This window comes from Malurus melanocephalus, unplaced genomic scaffold (genome assembly GCF_030028575.1).
Source record: "Malurus melanocephalus ecotype Western Australia unplaced genomic scaffold, MMel_1.1 scaffold_226, whole genome shotgun sequence".
NCBI classification, from domain to species: Eukaryota; Metazoa; Chordata; class Aves; order Passeriformes; family Maluridae; genus Malurus; species Malurus melanocephalus.
In genome coordinates, this window is record NW_026623458.1 from 854,397 (window position 1) to 873,070 (window position 18,674).

Below are 18,674 nucleotides of genomic sequence, written 5' to 3' on the forward strand. Positions count from 1 at the left end.
TCCTTCCATGTGCTTCAATGCTCACTAGATTTCCCTGACATGTGACTGATACTGCTATCTGAGCAGAAAACTTATTGCTTTTCCCCTGCTTTTATTTCTTTGCTGGTTTGGGGAGCTGAACGAGGCAGCTTGTGAGCCTGTCCTGGCTTGAAAAGAGCTTTGCAAGCATTGGAGCTGATGTGAAGCAAAAGCAAGAAGGGAGGGGAAAAGCAGGCACACCCTCAGTCAATGACAACCATCATATATTGTCACCGAAACTGTGGGAAAAGATACAAAAAACTCTCTGACAACATTTTTAATGTTAGAAAGTCAAGGCACTTCTTTCTTTTCTGTCCAGGATGTTGTTCTGGCAAGGATGTGTCACAGAAATCATTTCATCCACACACAGCCTGGGTGTGCAGAGAAAATCATTCCATGACACATGGATTTTACAAGATTTTCCCCCAAAATTTATCCAGTCAAAACCCAGAGAACTTTATTGGTTTAATGTTCATTGGTCCAACRTTGTGCAGTTCTCAGGATTTGGGTTCCTGTTGGATCTGGATTTCCTCTCCTCTGATGCTGATCAGGTCCTTCTTATCTCTTTTCCCAGACCAGGTGCCTCTGACCATGCCAGGGGGGAGTTTTGGGGCTGATGTTTCATTAACAGCCTTTGATGGTTGTTGATGGTTTTTAACTTTTGTTCTTTTCCCAGTCTGTTGAGATGTGAAGCTCATCAGGCCTCACCTGGTGGAACAATGCCCTGCAAAGAAACTTCCCCCGGGACAAAGGCAAAAAAGAACGTTGACTGAAATGATATAAAAAAAAACCTTATAAACTGGTATATTTTCCAACACTGGGATAGARTGGGGTGAGGGGAATGGGAGGCTGTGTGGGATCTGACTCTAAAAGCAGGATCATGTCACTTCCCAGTCATTGGAGCCTCTCACTTCCCAGCTGTTGGTCCTTCATTGATATGTTTGCATAAGTTTATCCCACTTTTTTTTTTTCTTTAACAAACGATTTGGCCCTGATTATCTGGAATTATCTACAATTAGTATCCCATTACAAGTGCGACTGAACAATCCTGCTGTTGGTGTCTTCAGCCTTCATGAGATTTACACAGCCAGGTCAGTGTCCGCAAAGAGGTCGCCTTGCCCTAAAATATCCRTGCCCAGCACAGGATGGCAGAGCAGCTGAGCTGGGAAGGCACCTCTGGAGATGGCAAGAACATCCTCATGCTTGGAATGGGGTGGTGTATAGCAGCTTGCTCTRGACATTGTCCCATTGGGTGCTGGGTATCTCCAAGGGCAGGGCCTCCTCAGCCTCTCTGGTCTTGGTCACTTCATGGTAAAAACRCTTTTTCTCGTGAGTTATCTGATTCATCCTTTCACTGGATGCACGGAGAAGCCCTGCTCTTGKGGAGATGGCCCATCTGCAGGGCTGAAGTGGACTTTGTACAAATTGTGTGAGGAGAAACTGTTGGGACTGTCAGCTGGGGAAGGTTTGATGAAACYCTTGCTTTGCCTTGCCGTGCTGGGCACCTCGGTGACTCCTCACTGGAAGCCTCTTCTTTCACCAGGGGAGCCTCTCACRGGTCCTGCTGCCCTTCCCAGCTCTGGCTGCTCCCCTGTGTGGCTGTGCCCTTCCTGCCCTGCAGGGCTCTGTCCCTGAGGTCCCGCTGACCCCGGCAAGGCACCGAGTTCGTGCTGGGAGTGCAGACCCTGCCCGCTGCCGTGTGCCTGTGTGTGTGTGAGCACAGGCACGCTTCCTCAGGCCTGCTCCTTCCCCCAGAGGAAAACAGCTCCAAACACAGCCAGGGCTGGGGGAGGGAGCCTTGAAGGCTTTTTAACTGTTGGCTTCCCCTTACTCATGTTTTTCCTGTTAGTGTTTTGTCTTCTTGGCATCCTTCCTGTTCTTTATATATGTATATGTTACATATTGTTGCCTCCTTGTTGCTGCCTGTGCTGCACCCTTTGTTGTGCGAAGCCTTGGAAGAGGGAGGCATTTCTTGTAGGTTTTGGCTTCTCAGAGTTACTCGTGAAAGCAACTGGAGAGGTAGTTTCTGTGAGCACCAAGGAGAAACACAACACATCTTTTTTTTTCTCACCAAGGAGAAACACAACACATCTTTTTTTTCCTCTTGGGGGAGAGCTGGAGCAGCTGCAGGTTGCTCTTTGCTGTTTATATGCACCAGCAGAGTGGCTGGCATCCACTTGTGGGCCTGGATGAAATTTCTGAGAGGTGCAGAGTGAACAGAGCAGAGGAAACCTGGAGATGYGGCCCCCAGCAAGGGAAATACCCATCCCCAAACCACACATCTTTGAGGGGTGCTTGGTTTATTCCCCCAAAACAAAATGGCAAAGGAAGGAGGCCTGGGAGGCTTGCTGCCATTGCTGCCTGACCTTCTGAGAGACGAGGCTCCCTGTGTGTGACCTGTGTGCATTTCTGATATGATCTACAGGGCATCTGTGCTCCTCCTGCTTTTGCCATCATCTGGTGGCTGCACAGTGGGCAAAGCTGGTGTCCTCCTCTCCCAGGAGGTGTTTTTCTGGAAATCTCCTCTGCCCTGTGAGGGTTCTGCCTCCTTTTTATCCACCAGCTGCTCTGGAAACACCACGGAGCACCCAGCACCCCGAAGCAGATGCGCGTCCTCCGAGACCGCTGGGGTCGGAAGCGGGGAAGAGGGCACTGGGGAAGCGGGGGCGGAAGGAAAACTGAAATTAGAAGGAAGCCAAATGGCTATTGCTGGAGACAGATGATTACAGCTCATGTCAAGGCTGTTTCCTGCGTGCCAGCGATGGATCAGTAAACAAACGCCTCTGTGCAAGCACAAAGCAGGCAGGAACTGTGTTTGGGACAGAGAGGTCGGGGTAGGGCTCCCTCGGCTCGGCAGCAGGAAGCTCCTATCACATGGCCCTGGGAATTGCGAGGCCGGGTGCGTGTGGGAGATAGGCAGAGAGGCTTCTGCTGGGAGCTTCACATCCTTCCCAGGCTCCAGCCAACAGGTTTGAGAGCTCCCTGACCTCCCTCTTTCCTCCCGCCTCCTCCCCTGTCCTTCCTTTCCCAGTTTAATTTTGAAACGCTATCAGATGACTGCTTTGTTCCCCCAAACAATGGCAGGGATTATTGAATCAATGGCAGTGGCAAGGTTCTCCAGAACCTCARTATCTTCTCTCCCCTTTTTAAGGTCTTGATGTGCCAGGTGCCGTGGCCTCAGGCTCAGGGTGCTGTGGCTCTGTGCCTCTCATTGCTGGTAGAAAGTTCTTGTATGGTTTTTAGAGAAGGCAGCAACCTGTCAAGAAGCACCAGCCTGATGGATGTGTGAGTGTCCTTCTTGGGTCTCCAGCTAGCTGAACTCAGCCCTGCTTGTTTCTTCTCAGCAGTTTTGGGGCCCTGATAACATTTCTCAGCCTCTGGCAGATCTCCCTTCTCCATCCTCACATACCCTCTTGTGCTCTGTCCCTATTGCCCTCCGTCATTCCCGCCTGTCCACACAATCTCATTACCTCCTTTGTAACAGACTCAGCATATTCTGGGCCACTTCCATGTGCTGCTTGCTCAAAAACTCYCTGTGAGCTGCAGCAGAGCTGCTCCAGGGAGCCTGAGCCAGCACACAGCSAGGGCAGYRTGTGGTTGACTGTCACAGAGGGGTGAGGAGTCGGAAGAACAAGCGTTCCCTTTGCTGTGAGCTGTTGTGTTAGCTCTGGGTGCCTTGTGGAGACAAAACCTGGGAAACAGCAGATGTTCTCTACCCACTGGAGGTAATTTTCCATCATTCYATCATAATTCCTCTGGCCTGGTGTTGGCACTGCCTGTGGGTCAGCCCTGCAACTTATTTCTGGTGACCTTATTATTGGAAGAGATGATCGTATCACCTCTGAAGCTCAGCTTGGCCTCGGGAAATTGATAGTTTGATTTATTGGGAAATACCTTATTATTTTCTGCTGTTTTATTCCAGAGGTGACTTTTTCCCCTCATGTGTCTTCTGATGTGTTTGGATAAATATTTCCTGTTCTGGGCAGAACCAGCTGATGTGCTGCACTAATCCTTTGGGTGATGCTGAGGGCACCGTGTGTGCCCTGCTGCTCACCTGTGTCTCTCCCAGAGATGCCTTCACTCCCTAAGCAGTGTGTGCTGTCAGTGGYGGTGTCAGGAGGTACCTGGCTGTTGTCACAGCTTTGGAAGCTCCTGGACCACTCTTTAATCTGCTCTGATCACTTCARCCACACTTGTGCCTGGAAGGGACAGACATCCCTCTGGCCTTGGTTCCCAGTCACGCTGATCTGCTGCTCGCAGAGTTGCTCCTTTCCTGCCAGGCTCYTGCAGCGCTCAGCAGCTGCTTTGGGGCTMATTTCTGYAAAYCAAGGCTGATGGAGCCTGTCCCATCCACCACAGATGAAGAAACAAGTGCACCTCTCATCTGTGTCATCTTTTTGGCCTGTCCCACGGGAGTTCCAGCACACGTTTGCTTGTACCCAGTGTTGGTTTTCAAGGCTGTGTTTTTTAGGGAGCTGCTGGAAAAGGCTGAGAGATTTCCTGATGGGGAAACTGGGGGATCTTAGAGAGACAGATGAGCACATCCCCAGTGAATATTCCATGTTTCAGCAGGGCCACGGGGGTTGAGTGTGTGTGGACACAGGAAATGTTGTATTTCTTGCTGCTAAAGGCAGTGACCAAATGAGTGCTGAGTGAAGAGACTGTCCCTGCTCTAGGGATGTTGTAAACCAAGTGCAGAGCAGACTCTGCTGCAGCTTTGCAGGAATCTGCTTTGGCTGCCTGGGTGAGTCATTCTTTGGCCAAGGCCACGAGCATCGTTAGTTTTTCATTATTTTCGATCCATAACAGTTAACGGGTGGATGAATAGATTCTGTTCCTTGGGCTGGTAAATTTTCTTGACAGTGTTGCAAGGCTGCTCTGTGTGTCGAAGTGAAGTGGGTGCTTGTTCCAGTTACTAATGAGGGAGAGAAGCCAAGGGGGTTTATTGTCTGGGAAAAGAGAGTCTGCTAAATGGTTAGCAATGAGCTGCCCCCAGTGTGTACACACTGAGTTGACCCAGAGTTCACTCCTCGCCTCAGGAACATTGCCAGTTTGGAATAAAAGGAGGGAGAGAAAACTGTGAACAAACAAAACTGATTTCCCCTCCCTCCCCTGCCCCTCTTTTTCCTTTCTCTGCCTAAAAACTCGAACAGTGGAAAGGAGAGATCCTTTTGTTCTTTGTTGTTTCTGGTGTGGTGGGCTTTATGTTTTTTCAGTGACAAGAGGCGCTTGGTGTTGTCAAATGCCAGGCGTGGAGGGGCAGCATCTGGCAGAGCAGCCAGTGAGCAGATCTGACAGGCTTTTCCAATCATTGCCTCCAAGATGGTGAGCCTGTTGTCATTGCAGGGCTTTAGAGCAGGCAGATCACCCCAAAAAGTGAGGAGAGATGGTGCTGCAGAATAACAGAGTCATTCTTCTGCTTTCTGTTTAACAAAAAGCATTGTAGTGCAGTAAAATGGAGGTGGAGCCTGGGTAGCAGTGGCAGTCAAAGAGAGGGACAAACATCCYRTGAGTGCTGGAAATCATGAGGCAARCACAGTGACTCGTTTCTGTGAATGATTTCTTACCCCCACGAGGACCTGTCCTCTGGAATGAGATCAGTGGTGGGCTAACATGGCCCACCAGAACAAGATCAGTGGCTACAGTGCAGCATCTCTTCAGGCCAAAATGTTTTCTGTCCAAGCTGCCAATGCTGTGACAGTGTTATGTGCACAGCAACCACTTCAGGCATGGACTCAGCACAGATTGTTTTTGGTTGTTTTTTTTTTGTTTTTTTGTTTTTTTTTTTGTTTTGTTTTGTTTTTGTTTTTGTTTGTTTTGGTGTTCTGCGAGGTGAAAAAAAACCCCTAAATCTGCTGAGATTTTGATGACAATCAAAGCCGTCTTGAAGTGTGCTCCGTATTTTGGTCATGGTGGAGCAATTGATGCTGAGCAAATTTTTGCCTTTAAAAACTGTCAGCTACTCACTGGGTTTTTAAGGGGTGATGCTGTCACCTCTCTTCCCATTTTGCAGGGGAAGAAGCCTGGGCTGTGCTCAGAAAGCTGTCGCGTCTTGCCTCATCTCCTCTCCTGGATTTCACGGAGAAGCGYGCGTGTTTGTGTGTGTGTGTAGAAGGAATGCAGAAGGATGCTGAGCAGAGGGCAATGCCTGTCCCTTGTGTGTCCCTGCAGGTGACCTGCTGCCCTGCTGTGTGCTGACAGGATGACAGCGAGCCAGGCGGCCGATGCGAGCAACGAGGCTGGAAGTGCTGTCTGCAAGTCTGTCCGGAGGTGAGAGCTTCCCACATTCAGTGCCAGCGCTCTTTGCTTGTGTTTGTTATCCCCAGCACCAGGAAAGACAAAGGAAGGGAACATTCTCTCTGCTCTGCACTGTCCCTGTCTCCTCCCACATTAAAACATGCCCCGTAGGTCCCAGCATTTCCCAAGCTGACTTTTAGCATTGGAATTGTGGTTAAATGGGACTTGCATATGGGTTTGCATCCCTGTAATTACCTGGTGTTGTCCTGCTGATTTTTCCCAGGCAAACCTCAAAGACATGGCCAAGTGCTTCGGGTCAGAAACATTTTGTGTTGGAATAACTGCCTGTTCAGCTGGAAATTGATAAAATATCCCAGTATTGCTATTGGGATATCACACACTTGGAAATCTCTAGACTAAAATGTACTGGGATTTTTGTTGCACTTTGGACCCAAACAGTGAAGATGTTTAATCTGAGAATGCTGAATCTGGTGTCTAGGTGCCATGGGAGTGCCTGAGTGCACAGGAGCCCATACAGGAGCCCATGTGTGGACCGGGATGTTCACATTTTGGTGAATCTCTCACTGAGATCAGCATGTCTAATGTACCAAAAATGCCTCTGTCACCTGCAGCCTACTTCTGCCACAGAGAAAGGCTTCATTTCATATCTTATCTTAGTTTTAACGAGAAGAGGGCATTATGTTTGGTTAGAAGGACCTTTCCCTGAGCATCCTCCTCTCTAAGCCCATGTCAAGTGCTTGGTTTGAACATCCTCTGCTATCAGCTTTATGAGTAAAGCTTGAGAAACTGATGGTATGAGTGATGGCAGTGAATGTTTCTCCCGTTTTTTCTCTTTGATATGCAGGATCAAGCTTGCAGATAAAAACAATTCAGCAGCTGTGAAGGAATTGGAAGGACCTTTGTGTGGGTTTTTGAGTGAGAAATGTTCTGAAGGTTTCCCTGTTGCCCTGGGTTTAACACCTGAAGCTGAACCGGTTTCTTCTGTGGCGAAGAACCCGCTGGGAGCTTTGGAGAACTTGATGCTGGATCCAAGGCTCGACTGCTTTCAGCAGAACATGCTCAGTCCTAAAATGATCATCAGTGACCCATCTGTGGATCTGAACATCAAAGAAAACAATAAAATCATCAGGAGACAGATTGGAGGCACTCAGAATATACGGCCACCTGGAAAAATTGGCTTGAGGAATAAGTCCTTCAGCATCAAGGATAAAATTTCAGAATGGGAAGGTAAAAAGGAAACGCAGGCTGCTCCTCGCAGAGAGGAGGAGCCAGCAGTTAAAGAGGAGCACAAGATGCCTTGTGTGACTGAGAAGACGAGTGGGGAAGCCCTGGTGACTCGGAAAGCRGAGGCCAAGAGACTTTTGAGCTGGGAAGCGGAGTGCAAAGGGGCAGGCAAAGAGAACGAGCGGAAAGCGGGGACTCAGAAAGGCACGGGGCCAGCAGCAGAGAGAAAGGGGGAAGCGCAGAAGGATGAGGAGGCAGAGCTCAACTCTGGAAAATKCAAGGAGGTGAAAGGTGGGAAGTGGGAGGTGCAGAAGGAGAATCTTTCAGTGCTTAGTCAGGTCAAGAAGCTGGAGCAGGCTTTGAAAGATGGCTCAGCAGAGCTGCAGCCGCAGCTGCCCGGTACTTACTACTCCSCACAGTGCTTGCAGGAGAAGGCAGCACAAGGGCACACGGCTGCCGAGGGCCAGGAGACCGTGTGTGGGGCTGAGCTCAGCAAGAGAATTCTCGGCGTGGACTCTGAAATCACTGAGCCCATCTTTGGGACTCTGGAAGAGATAAGAACCTCTCACGTGAAACCCAAGCCCTGCACGGTGGAGAATGTGTACACRGAGCCCGGGGTGCCTGAAAAGAAGCCCTTCATCAACCCACTGCCCAAACCTCGGCGGACTTTCAAACACGAGGGGGAAGAGGACTGGGTGCCAGCAGTCAGGAACAAAAGGAACTTGCCCCCTCTGCCATCTATTCCTCCCCCTCCTCTGCCCTCCTCTCCTCCCCCATCAGCCGTCAGCAGGAGGCTCTGGAGCGGGAAGCACAAGAACAACGCTGACCACAGGTATTTGGGCTGTGTTTCACAAAGCTGTTGGTCTTCATGGTGGAGTGCCAYCTTCCCATCTTTCTCTGACAGAGAAAAATCTTCCCTTTTTGCTCAGAACCTCCAGCATAACCAGCACTCAGTCATCTCTCCGAGATCGTATGAGTGGCCAGCACAACTCCACAGGGTAACTGTGGAGCCATAAGTCATGGCAGATTTGAGGTCACTCTATTACATGGCTTAACCCTCAAGCCCAAAATTGAGGGATTTGGGGTTTTGTTTTGGTTTTCTTAGCACAAACTCTGTTTAATTACAAAATTACCACAGCTGGTCTGGAACAGGGTTTGGAAYGATAATCTCTAGTCTCTACAGCTGCATTTTCACTGCCCATAGTAAACCTCAGTAAATCTGATGTGTATGTGTTCTTCTGAAGTGCTTGCTTGCTTTTCATCTCCTCCCACATGATTGTCACACATTTCTGGGGTGGGGAACATAAAATACACAGCTTTTCTAATGCCCTCTGTATAAATTGCCACCTAATTCCCGGCTTGGTTGCAGAAAGGAAATCAAAACTTGCTAGGTTTGCTCATGGAGGACACWGTTTTACCCTTTCTACCATTCTCCAAGCAAGTTTTGTTTTTTTGTGCTGCTCAGGGAGCTCATTTCAGGGCCCTCTTTGCCTTTCAAGGGTGGGATCTGTGCTGTCAGTGGGAMCTCTCGTGTCCTCAAGTTCTCTGCAGTGCTCCAGGATGTGCCATTTAACACTTGCTCCCTCCCAGTGTGCTATTGCCATGACAACCCAGATTATCTATGGCAACCCCAAATACCTTTATTTGCGTGGCTGACGTAAAGATCCAATCTCAGTCTTGCTTTTTCATGCTTCCTACAGGACGGGGCTGTGCCATATTCTCAGTAGTTCATTTTGCCAGCTGTGTGGGGCGCTGGAGACGTGAATCAGCTTCAATTTGGTTATAAATTGCTGGTTAACTGCTTCACTCTCCCCTCTGCTTCTCCTCCTCCTTCTCCTTCCCACCCCGTGGTGCAGGAAATCGTACGAGTTCGAAGATTTGCTGCAGTCGTCGTCCGAGAATGGCCGGGTGGATTGGTACGCGCAGACCAAGCTGGCCCTCACACGCACTTTATCCGAGGAGAACGTCTATGAAGACATCCTGGGTAGGAATTCTGGGCAGAAAGGAGAGCTGGATGCTGGTCCTGAGTAACAGGGACTCGTGGTCAGCAGGCATTCACCAGAGGTGCTGAATAAAGTGTGTTTGTTGTCCAWATGTAAACCAGGACACATTTTGCACATGTGATTGGCAAGTAATAAGAGAAATGGTTGAACACTTCAAAGATCACCAGCTTCAAAGATAAACCTGAGGCATATGGGAGCCAGCTTTTATTTTTTGCTGGCATCTCCCCTCTGCCTTCATTTTGTCCTGTGGATTGATTCTCACAGCTCTGATCTGTCCACTGTGGTGATCTTGTCACTGCCGAGATAATGAGAACAGTTTGAAAACACGGCCTCGAAGTCAGTTCCACAGCTCAAGAATAGGAGTGTGTATGGCTTCAGGTACCACTGCAATTAAGAAACTAGGTCCCACAATCTTTAAAATTGAATTTTATTTCATTCTGTAACCTCCATGTCGGATCAATTCCATTTTGAAGATTATTTCCTGTAACTTTCTCCWTTTATATAGCGTTTTTTAATATTGTGAGTTAGGTGGCCTTTGATGGAACATAGAATAGAATTGAGAGGCTTGAAAAAGGCTTAATTGGTTTTAGTAGCTGTAGGCTGCTGCTGCATACATCTCTTGGCTGAATTCAGCAGATTAGGAAGGGAATAGCTGCATCAGCTCTCGTCATGCAGCTGTAATCCTACAGAGGTGCTCTGTGCTGTTCAGCATGGGAGGAGCTGCACTTTCTCAGGAACAAGCCAGGCATTACTATTTTGATCGAATAAAATCTGATCACACTTGATGAGAAAGGATTGATTCTCAAAGGACTTGTGTTCCTTTGGGACTGATGGCAGGCAAGGCAATTCCAACCTTTTTTGACATTTTTGAAACTGTCGGCCTCATTTGTGGAGCTGAGGGCCTTCTGTTTGCTTTTTTTTTTCCTTCTCCTCTTTACTTGGGAGGCCAAAGGAGTGTCTAAGCAGCTGCTGTGGGGTTTTTGTGTTGGGGCATGATGGGAGGTCTCAGGGACYRCTGAGTGAGGKTCCCCTTGTCAGCTGGAATAACACRGATAGMGTTACAGAGTGGCTGCAAAGGCAAACCCATCTACTCAAACACAAGCACACCCCACGTCTCAGCCATGCAGGGAACTCGAATATCAGCCTGGAGTTCCTCTCCCCTCCAGCTTTTAGTTGCAAAGATTAGAAGAAAACAAAGTTGTGGGTAAGTGTCAGCAAATAAAGCATGTTTGGTTTTTTGTTTTCTGGCTGCGTGTTCAGGCTTTGCCTGGAGTCAGTGATCTTCAGCTGGTTCCTGCAATCCTGGTGGATTTGGGAAAGCTTGGAAAARGGGGTGGACGGGGACAACTCGAAATAAAAAAACTGCAGGTTTTTTTTTTTCACAAGACCGCTGGCAAATTTGATCCACAAAACAAGTAACATGTGAAAACCACACCAGTGGAGGGGGAGCCAAGGCTTCAGCCACAGGATGCTGCTGSTGGCCCACTGACCATCACATGTGTCCACCAGGACATGCAAACACACACACACTCTCTCACGTGTGTGATTACAGGGGGTTCAGCTGCTGGTGGGATAAAGATTCCTGTTCCCAGCAAGTCACACAGATTTCCTTCATGCAYCATCTTTTTCCCCCGTTCACCTTTTGCTCACCTGGAATATTGGAAGCTGGAAGATGGATGACAAGGTTTTCTTTGTAAAAAAAAGGAGGGAAATTGTGTAATTTCTTCTGGACTGAAGCTAATTGGACTTGTTGAGCAGCTTGAGGATGGGACAGGCAACAGAACCCAAGCTTGTTCTCTTTTCTCCAGCCTACCCAGTTGCATGACAGCTGAAGTATATTTTCAGTGCTGAAGAGGTCACTGAAATTAGGAACTGGAGCCAGTTTCAGGGATAGGGGGATGTTTGCTGACAAAGCATTGGTGCAGCTTTGCCTTGCTGGTGTCACCCCCGCTCGCCTTCTCCTCTGTGGTGAGCTCAAATTCCCTGCTGGAGCTCTGGGTGTCACCAGCCACCGGAGAGGACAGTGCTGGGTTTCTGTTTGCCTGTGCAGATGCTTGGGCTAAACCTTTGTCAGGTTTCTCAGATGCTCAGGTGGAGATATCACAATCTGCTTCATCAGAGTTGTGCTCTTTTTGAGCATGCTTAGGCTCACATTCCCCAGCACTGCTGAAGAGTGGGGTATGAGAAGTTAATGATGGGTGATTTTGGGTGTTTAGAGCTCAGAACAGTTGTGTGCCTCATCTCTGGAATCCCTGGGAAGAAAATAACCTACATTTACTGCAGACGTGTGTCTTGTGTCCCACATCCCCTCCACCCCACCCTCCTCCAGGGCAAGAGCATCCTGGGTGGCTTTGGATGGCTTGATCCTTCCTTCTTTCTAAAGTACAGCATGTGAGATTATTTCTTCATGACTGGTAATGTGTTTGCCATCCTGGATTGCTTGATAGACATCTGTGTTYAGAGTGGATTAAATCTGCAGCCAGCCCAAGAGCAGGGCATCACTTCAGCCCAAATTAACTGCTGACCACAGGTTCCCCTAAATGTGGAGTTCAGAGAGGGTCTTTATGCTTGGCTTCAGCTCACAGTTTCATGGAGCAGCTCCAAGCAGAGGACTGGAAAGAAGGAAATAGAATTATGCACCAATGTGCATGAGAACRTCACAGCTCTTCTGGAGATGGGAAAACAAAGTTAAAGCCTCGCAGCATCTTTTCCATCCGCAGTATCTGTGACATGTTTCCATGGCTGCATTTGTCTGTGTCGGGGTTTGGACAGTGTCCAGCAAGCAGCTGGACTTGTAGGGCTGTAGAGGGAGTGGAGCGATTGCAGGAATGCTCAGGAACAGGTCTGCGTGTCTGATGTGGGAGGTGGGACAAGACCGGTGGGTCCCCAAACAGATTTTTATGGCAAACCTCAGARATTTTCTGCACTTACAGTCTCTTGCTTGTGGCTTTTTGCTGCAGATCCACCATCAAAGGAAAACCCTTATGAAGACATCGAGACCAACAGCCGCTGTCTGGGGAAGAAATGTGTCCTGACCTTCCCGGCATCCCCCACCTCTTCTGTACCCGGGACTCCCACAAAGGTACTTGGATTCAAGTGGCCACCTCTTCTGCTCCAGAAAGCTTTTGGGTGAAATCCAGATCCTGTGTGGAAAAAGGAGACACCTTCATCATGTTAGGGTTTTTTCCCTTTATGTTTTTTGCCACAGAATTTGGTGTGATAAAAGGGGATTTTTTGCCCTTCAGTGAGGTAAGAAACCAAACAAGCATCCCCTTGTAGAAATGGTTTGTTGGCTTTCAATTTTTTTTTTTTTAACTCCGAGATTGCCTTCCCTGGGGAGCCCTCAAAGAGGGCATGGAATATTTTGGGTAATCAAGCCCTGCAGTAGCCTCGTCCCAGTGTCTGTGGACTGTGCAGTTTGCCCATGCTCAGGAGGCCTTTTTTGCTCTCCCCCTGATGAGGCAGGTTCCTGGTAAGTCACACAGTGCCTGTCCCCTGGCTGTAGGGCCAGTGGGTGTCCCCACCACAGCCCAGCTCACAGCGTGGTGCCTTTTTCCTCCTTGTCTATGGAACCAAAAGAAGAGGTAAAACTTTGGCTGGTACCTCTTGCTCAGAGCTCAGGGTTTAGCAAGGCCAGCTCTGCTCTCTCAGCCTCCCAAAATGCTTTGGTTGACTCACGTTGTCTGTTCAGATGGTCCAAGCCTGAGACAGCAGGGACAGCATGACAGCCAAAMCCATCTCAGCAACAACTGYGTTKGGAGTGGATAGCAGGGTTTGAAAAYCAACTTTGCTGACCAAAGAGTTTTCTCATGCTTTCCAAGTGCCAACTATTATTGGAGCTGTTGTCCAACATTTTCAGAAGTTTCATGTGCAATGTTTCTTAACGTGCTGCTCTTTTCCAACCACTTTATCAGCAAAGGTGTCTTCTGATAATTCAACAATTTAAAGTTGTTCTGTGGTTCTCAATCCATTTTCCTTGTTGCTAAAGGCAATGTAATGAGTTTTGGGATGAGGTTGATTTCCCTCAGAGAGCTTTTCAGTCAGATTWCCCAGGTGTGCTGTCCAAAGGAGCTGCAGGAACGCCTCCCACCAGAGATACTGCTCCCARCAGGAGAGCTGGACAGGAGGAATTATGTTACACCACAGTGCTTTGGCATCTAAAAGCCATCATCTGCATCAGTTAGAAAAGAAATGCTGCAGCTTTCTTGGCAACCAATGGATTTACATCTGCTGGAGAACCTGCCCAGGCTGCAGGGATGGGGAATGGGTCTGGACAGACTTGCAGCAGTAGCTCATAGGTGCAGAGTGAGATTCTTCATTGCAAAGACTCCTTACAGCCTCATTTTAACATGACTTCTCTGTGGGTGGCAAACGTTTAGGTGAGCTGAGCATCTCCTGCTGTATGCAGAGCCACCTGAGCTAATCTGAATTAATTAATTGGTCTGACTAATAACTGCTGAGTGTGTCTGCTGATGGAGGCAGATGGGGGTGCCACTGTGAATTGTTCAGAGCTAGGCTGGATAACTCTCCCCCACACTTCTTGATGCCATGTAGGTGCATCCTCTGGCAGTGCAGATACAGTTCCCATAAAAGGTGCAATTTACCTTGTCAGAACTGCTGGGAAATTMAGTAGGAGAAGACAAAAAGTGTTCTTATTGAGCATCTTTCTGGTGAGGAGTGGTTTGCCCTTCTTTGTCTGGAGCTTTCTACTTCTTTGATGCTATTTTTGGTCAGAGACTTTAGGAACTTTACTCTGCTACTGAAACATCTTCTGTTGTGCTCCCACTGAACTTGCTGATGAGTTTAGGAGGAAAGCAGTCTCTGTAACTGTCTAACAGCATTTCTTTGAAATATCTGAGTCAGGCTGCTGTCCAAGACAGCCATACTGATGGTGCTTTTTGCCTGCTCTCACTGTTTCTCTGTTCCTCCTGGCTAGCTGCTTCCCATCCCAAATGTTTGTGGTTGGTCGGTTGCTCTTGTCCTGTTTTACAATCCCAGCCTCTGGATTACCCAAATCCTAGGAGATTTCTTCTCAGACTGGAGCAGGGCCTTCTTGGCCCCCGGGCTTGTTTCCTGTTCAGGGATGAAAATGGGATGGTTAAATTCCTGCTCAGCATGGTCTTGGTGGCTGCATGACTTTCTTACGAGTGCAGAGACCCGTGGGCGCTCCCAGGCTGTTTTGACAGCTCAGTGCTGTGGCTGCCCCACTGGATATACTGTTCTGACTGTGTCAGCAATGAAGCAGGGATGGATGAGGCACTGTGCTCATCCRTCCCTTCTCCTTCATTCCCAGTTGCTTTCCAAACCCACGTTTTTCCGKCAAAACTCGGAGCGGCGGAGTTTCAAGCTGCCAGACATACGGAAACTGAGCCGTGATGGGACTGGGTCACCATCCAGAATCAGCCCTCCCTCAACCCCCAGCAGTCCAGACGACACCTTYTTCTCCTTGGGAGACCCTCAGAATGGAAAGAGGAGAAGGAAGATTCCCAAGGTAAATCTGGGCCTTTGTCTTTTGTGTTTGGCTTCTTCCAGGCAGCAATGTTCTTCCTTTCGTTTTCAGTGTGCCATTCCCTGCAATATTTGCTGTTGCCCTGGCTKTTGACTTGACTTGTGTTTAACCTCTTTTTTGCCTGAAGGAGAAGGCACACAAACACATTTCAAAGACGTTCTTTTTCTATGTGAGATTTCATGATTTTCAGCAGAGATAAATAATAATAATTTTAAAAAATTGGGATCAAACTTGAAGCATGTCAGAGGGGAAAAAAAACCAATTTATATTTTGCAAAAGGTGTACCCCATCGTATTTCTTTCTGTGCTTCCTGGATGGAGCAGTCAGAAATTGTTCTGTGTGTTTGTTTCCTCCAGGAAACCTCATATTCTTTGTTTTTTCATACACTGGCTGTTTATAATTTAAGGTATGGTGGCTAAAGAATTAGCATAATAACAATTAAGTGACAAAAAGGAGTTGCCCACATTTATGAGCATTTTCTGCGGCAACATTTCCCTTTTCTTATTTGGGTACAGCACTGCTCTGTTTAAATTTTATTTTCTTTCGGATCTGGCARGATGTGTATTCACTCCAAATGAGGTTTGGCAGCCTTCTATCTATTGAATGCCTCAAAAACACAGTTACAAAAACACAGTTTCTTACCCCGGTCTTTGCAGGATGAACAGAGGCTACCAGGGACAGCCTGTGGTGACTTTTTTCCAAACCTAAAGTTTTCATTTTGGGGAAAAAGGGATGTRTTTGTGTGTCTCCTTTGTTTCCTAGTTGCCAGATCTGTGTTCATGTTTGCATTTTTGAATGCCCTCTCTGTGTGCCTCAGCCTTTCAGGAACGAGCCAAAGGCTCCAAATATCTCAGGTTTTCTTTCCCGGTGTGGCTGCACATCTGTGCATGGGTTTGAGCTCTCAGTGTGTTCACACAGGCTTTTATGTCACTTATGAAGAGGATTCAAAGTATTTATTTACCCCACGCTGCAGTCTTGCAGGGCCAGCTCAGAGCTGAGGTTTTCTGTGTCAGGGTCAGCATCACCTGAGGCTTGAGCTGGGCATCTGGGTGAAGGCTGCACTCCCACATCACAACATCCTGCCTCTCACTTAAATATTTGGATTCAGAGCTGCCTGACCGAGTAGGTGGTGGGCYTGTCTTACCCTGAGCTCTCAGGATATGTATGGAAGTAAATTTGGAATGTGAATTGATTCCATTTGTGGAATAAATCTGAATGCTCCTCCTAGGATCTGGAGAAGGAGGGAGGTCTGCTGGAGCAGGAAGCCTGGCATGGCTCTGCCGCAATTCTCCTGTCCTTCAGGAGGGGACAGGGACACTGAAGGAGCCACCAAGCCCAGCTATRCCCAGCACTGAGTGTCCTCTCTCTCAGTCAGCTGGGAGGACAGGGATTGCAGGATTTGCAAAAGGARCCAGAAGTGTAAAATACTTCAGTGTCACTGGCTCCCACCCATCTCAATTTCTCCACTGATCCTCCAGCCAGTGTCCTGCTTCCAAACCTGCAGACCAGGAGAGGTTTCCAAGGGGTGCTCTGGTGCTCCCTGGAGCATGGATCAGGGTGTGGAGAGATGGACAAGCTGATAGAGCTCTACAGTGCAGAAATTCATTAAGGTGTGGCTTTTCATCAGGGCTTATTCCCCTGGGCTCCTGCTGTACAGGGTGAGGGTGACCCCTGGCATTGCAGGATAGACCCTGGGAACAGGATAGATATGGAAATTGTGCATCCTGGACCATCAAATGAAGAGTTTCAATATGGCCAAGCYTGGGAAAAAGAGCTCTTTGCATGAAATCCTAATTTAATGTCTTGCCTGGGGAGGAAATTAACCTTGTGTTTGTTTGTGTGTTTRCTGAGCAGCTTGTGTTGAAAATCAATGCCATTTATGAGGCCCGGAGGGGAAAGAAACGTGTCAAGAGGCTGTCACAGTCCACAGAGAGCAATTCAGGGAAAGGTAAAGGAGTTTAAATCATCATACATCTAAAATTTTCTGAGGACTCTTTCCTTAGACTTTACTGGCTCAGTGATTCATGTGACACTTTCTAGCACTTCTTCCAGCCCAGCCTGAGTTGGGGCTTCTACTCTGTTTTTTGGTAAGATAAGGGCTGTTCCTCTGCCCAATGGACTTTGATTAAAATGGAAGTTTTCTGTTTCCCTCGCTTCGTTTTCATTCCATGGCTTTGCATGATAACCTTACAGGTCGCACCAAACACGCCCCCTCTTTTTGATGTTTATTTCTGGACCATGCTGGAAGCTGTGGAGAGGAATGTTCTGTCCTRAAAGTCTGATTTGTTGAGATTGAARTATTTKGTGGGAATGTGTCACTTCAGCRAGCTGYCCAATGGAAGACAGTAGATTTTGGAACAACCCAATAAACAAACAGCCTCAGCTGGGAATCAGGGTTTCTAGAATCRACTGTAGGACCATCTCCATCATAGCAGGATTGAGACTTTCAGCCTCCCACTGTCAATTAACAACTTGCCCGAAGCTTTCAGACACTTAAGAGCAATTATTTTAAGCATCTCATCTCTGTAAAAATTACGATTATGTCTTTCCAACACAGTGGCTTTTTTTCCAAAACACTTTAATTTGTATCATGAGGTGGCCACTTCTATTTCTTTCCCACAATTATTTGTTACTGTTTATCCTATTTCATCAAGCATGGGCACCCACAGGGTGGATGAGTGTGTTTATATGAACTTCCAAGGGAAGAATCCCAGACTTTTTATACCCCTCCCTGAAGCATCAAAAGCATAATTCAGAGAAATAGATTATTGAGCCATATAGACCTTGAGTCTGATTCAGTTTGACAATTTTTTTTGTTTGTTTTCTTGTTTTTTATCCCGTGTTCCATAAACTACTGCATATTAGTGAGTATTTTACCTTGGTCTTGTGTTGAAACAAGACTTGGGTAAATACTGTTTGGCATTTTATTCTTTATGCAGCTCCTCTGGCTGTGCAAAATTGATTTTGTTGTTTGTTTGGTATTTGGGTGGATTTTACCCTGAGTGAATGGGAAGATACCCGGGTTAGTAAGCTAAATGTCTGTGGGTTTGTGCACCCTTGGAAAAAACAAGCCCCTTGGGACCTAAACTGCTTTCCCCTGAAATTGCYAGGCCTGGCTTTCTCATGCCAGTGATAAGAAATGCACAGTTATAAATAGACTTTCCTTAATTCATCTTCCCCTTCCTTTTTTTTTTTTTCCTAGTTACAGATGAAAACAGTGAATCAGACAGCGACACTGAGGAGAAGCTGAAAGGTAAGGCAAATGTGTGAAGGGAGCAAATGGCTCCTGATAAACTCTGCTCTGAGCTCCTGGGATGAGATCTCTCCTCCGTGTTCTGCCTTTGGAGGAGGAGCTCATTTCTGCACAGAACACAGTGAGAAGACAAAGATCTCAATAATGCAGGAGAAAACGCATGGGTAGAGGGCTGTAGCAGCCCAAAACAAATACAATTTCCAACTCCCATCAAAGCTCTTTGTTGACTGAGTTTCCTAGGAGGAGTATTGGACACTGAGGAAATGCAGTGAGGTTTCTCTAAGAGCAGAGTCAGTAATGTGTGACCAGACTGTTGCATGAGCCTGGACATTCAGACACCCCACACACGATTGCTAAGGGACAAAAGCCATTATCCAAACTGGCTAGCTAGGAAAATAGAGCTGCAGTG

The 18,674-nt window shown here is 47.7% G+C and overlaps 1 protein-coding gene across 2 annotated transcripts in view; it reads left to right on the forward strand.

The window, feature by feature from the left end:
- Positions 1-18,674, forward strand: part of DENND2A (DENN domain containing 2A) — a 54,100-nt gene that overhangs the window by 16,150 nt on the left and 19,276 nt on the right. For both annotated transcript variants that reach the window (XM_057374483.1, XM_057374484.1), the window contains exons 2-8: positions 6,190-6,288; positions 7,121-8,332; positions 9,357-9,484; positions 12,464-12,585; positions 14,797-14,994; positions 16,867-16,960; positions 18,215-18,265. In XM_057374483.1, the coding sequence (XP_057230466.1) occupies positions 6,221-6,288; positions 7,121-8,332; positions 9,357-9,484; positions 12,464-12,585; positions 14,797-14,994; positions 16,867-16,960; positions 18,215-18,265 (1,873 nt within the window). In that variant the 5' untranslated portion in view covers positions 6,190-6,220. The remainder of the gene's footprint in view (positions 1-6,189; positions 6,289-7,120; positions 8,333-9,356; positions 9,485-12,463; positions 12,586-14,796; positions 14,995-16,866; positions 16,961-18,214; positions 18,266-18,674) is intronic.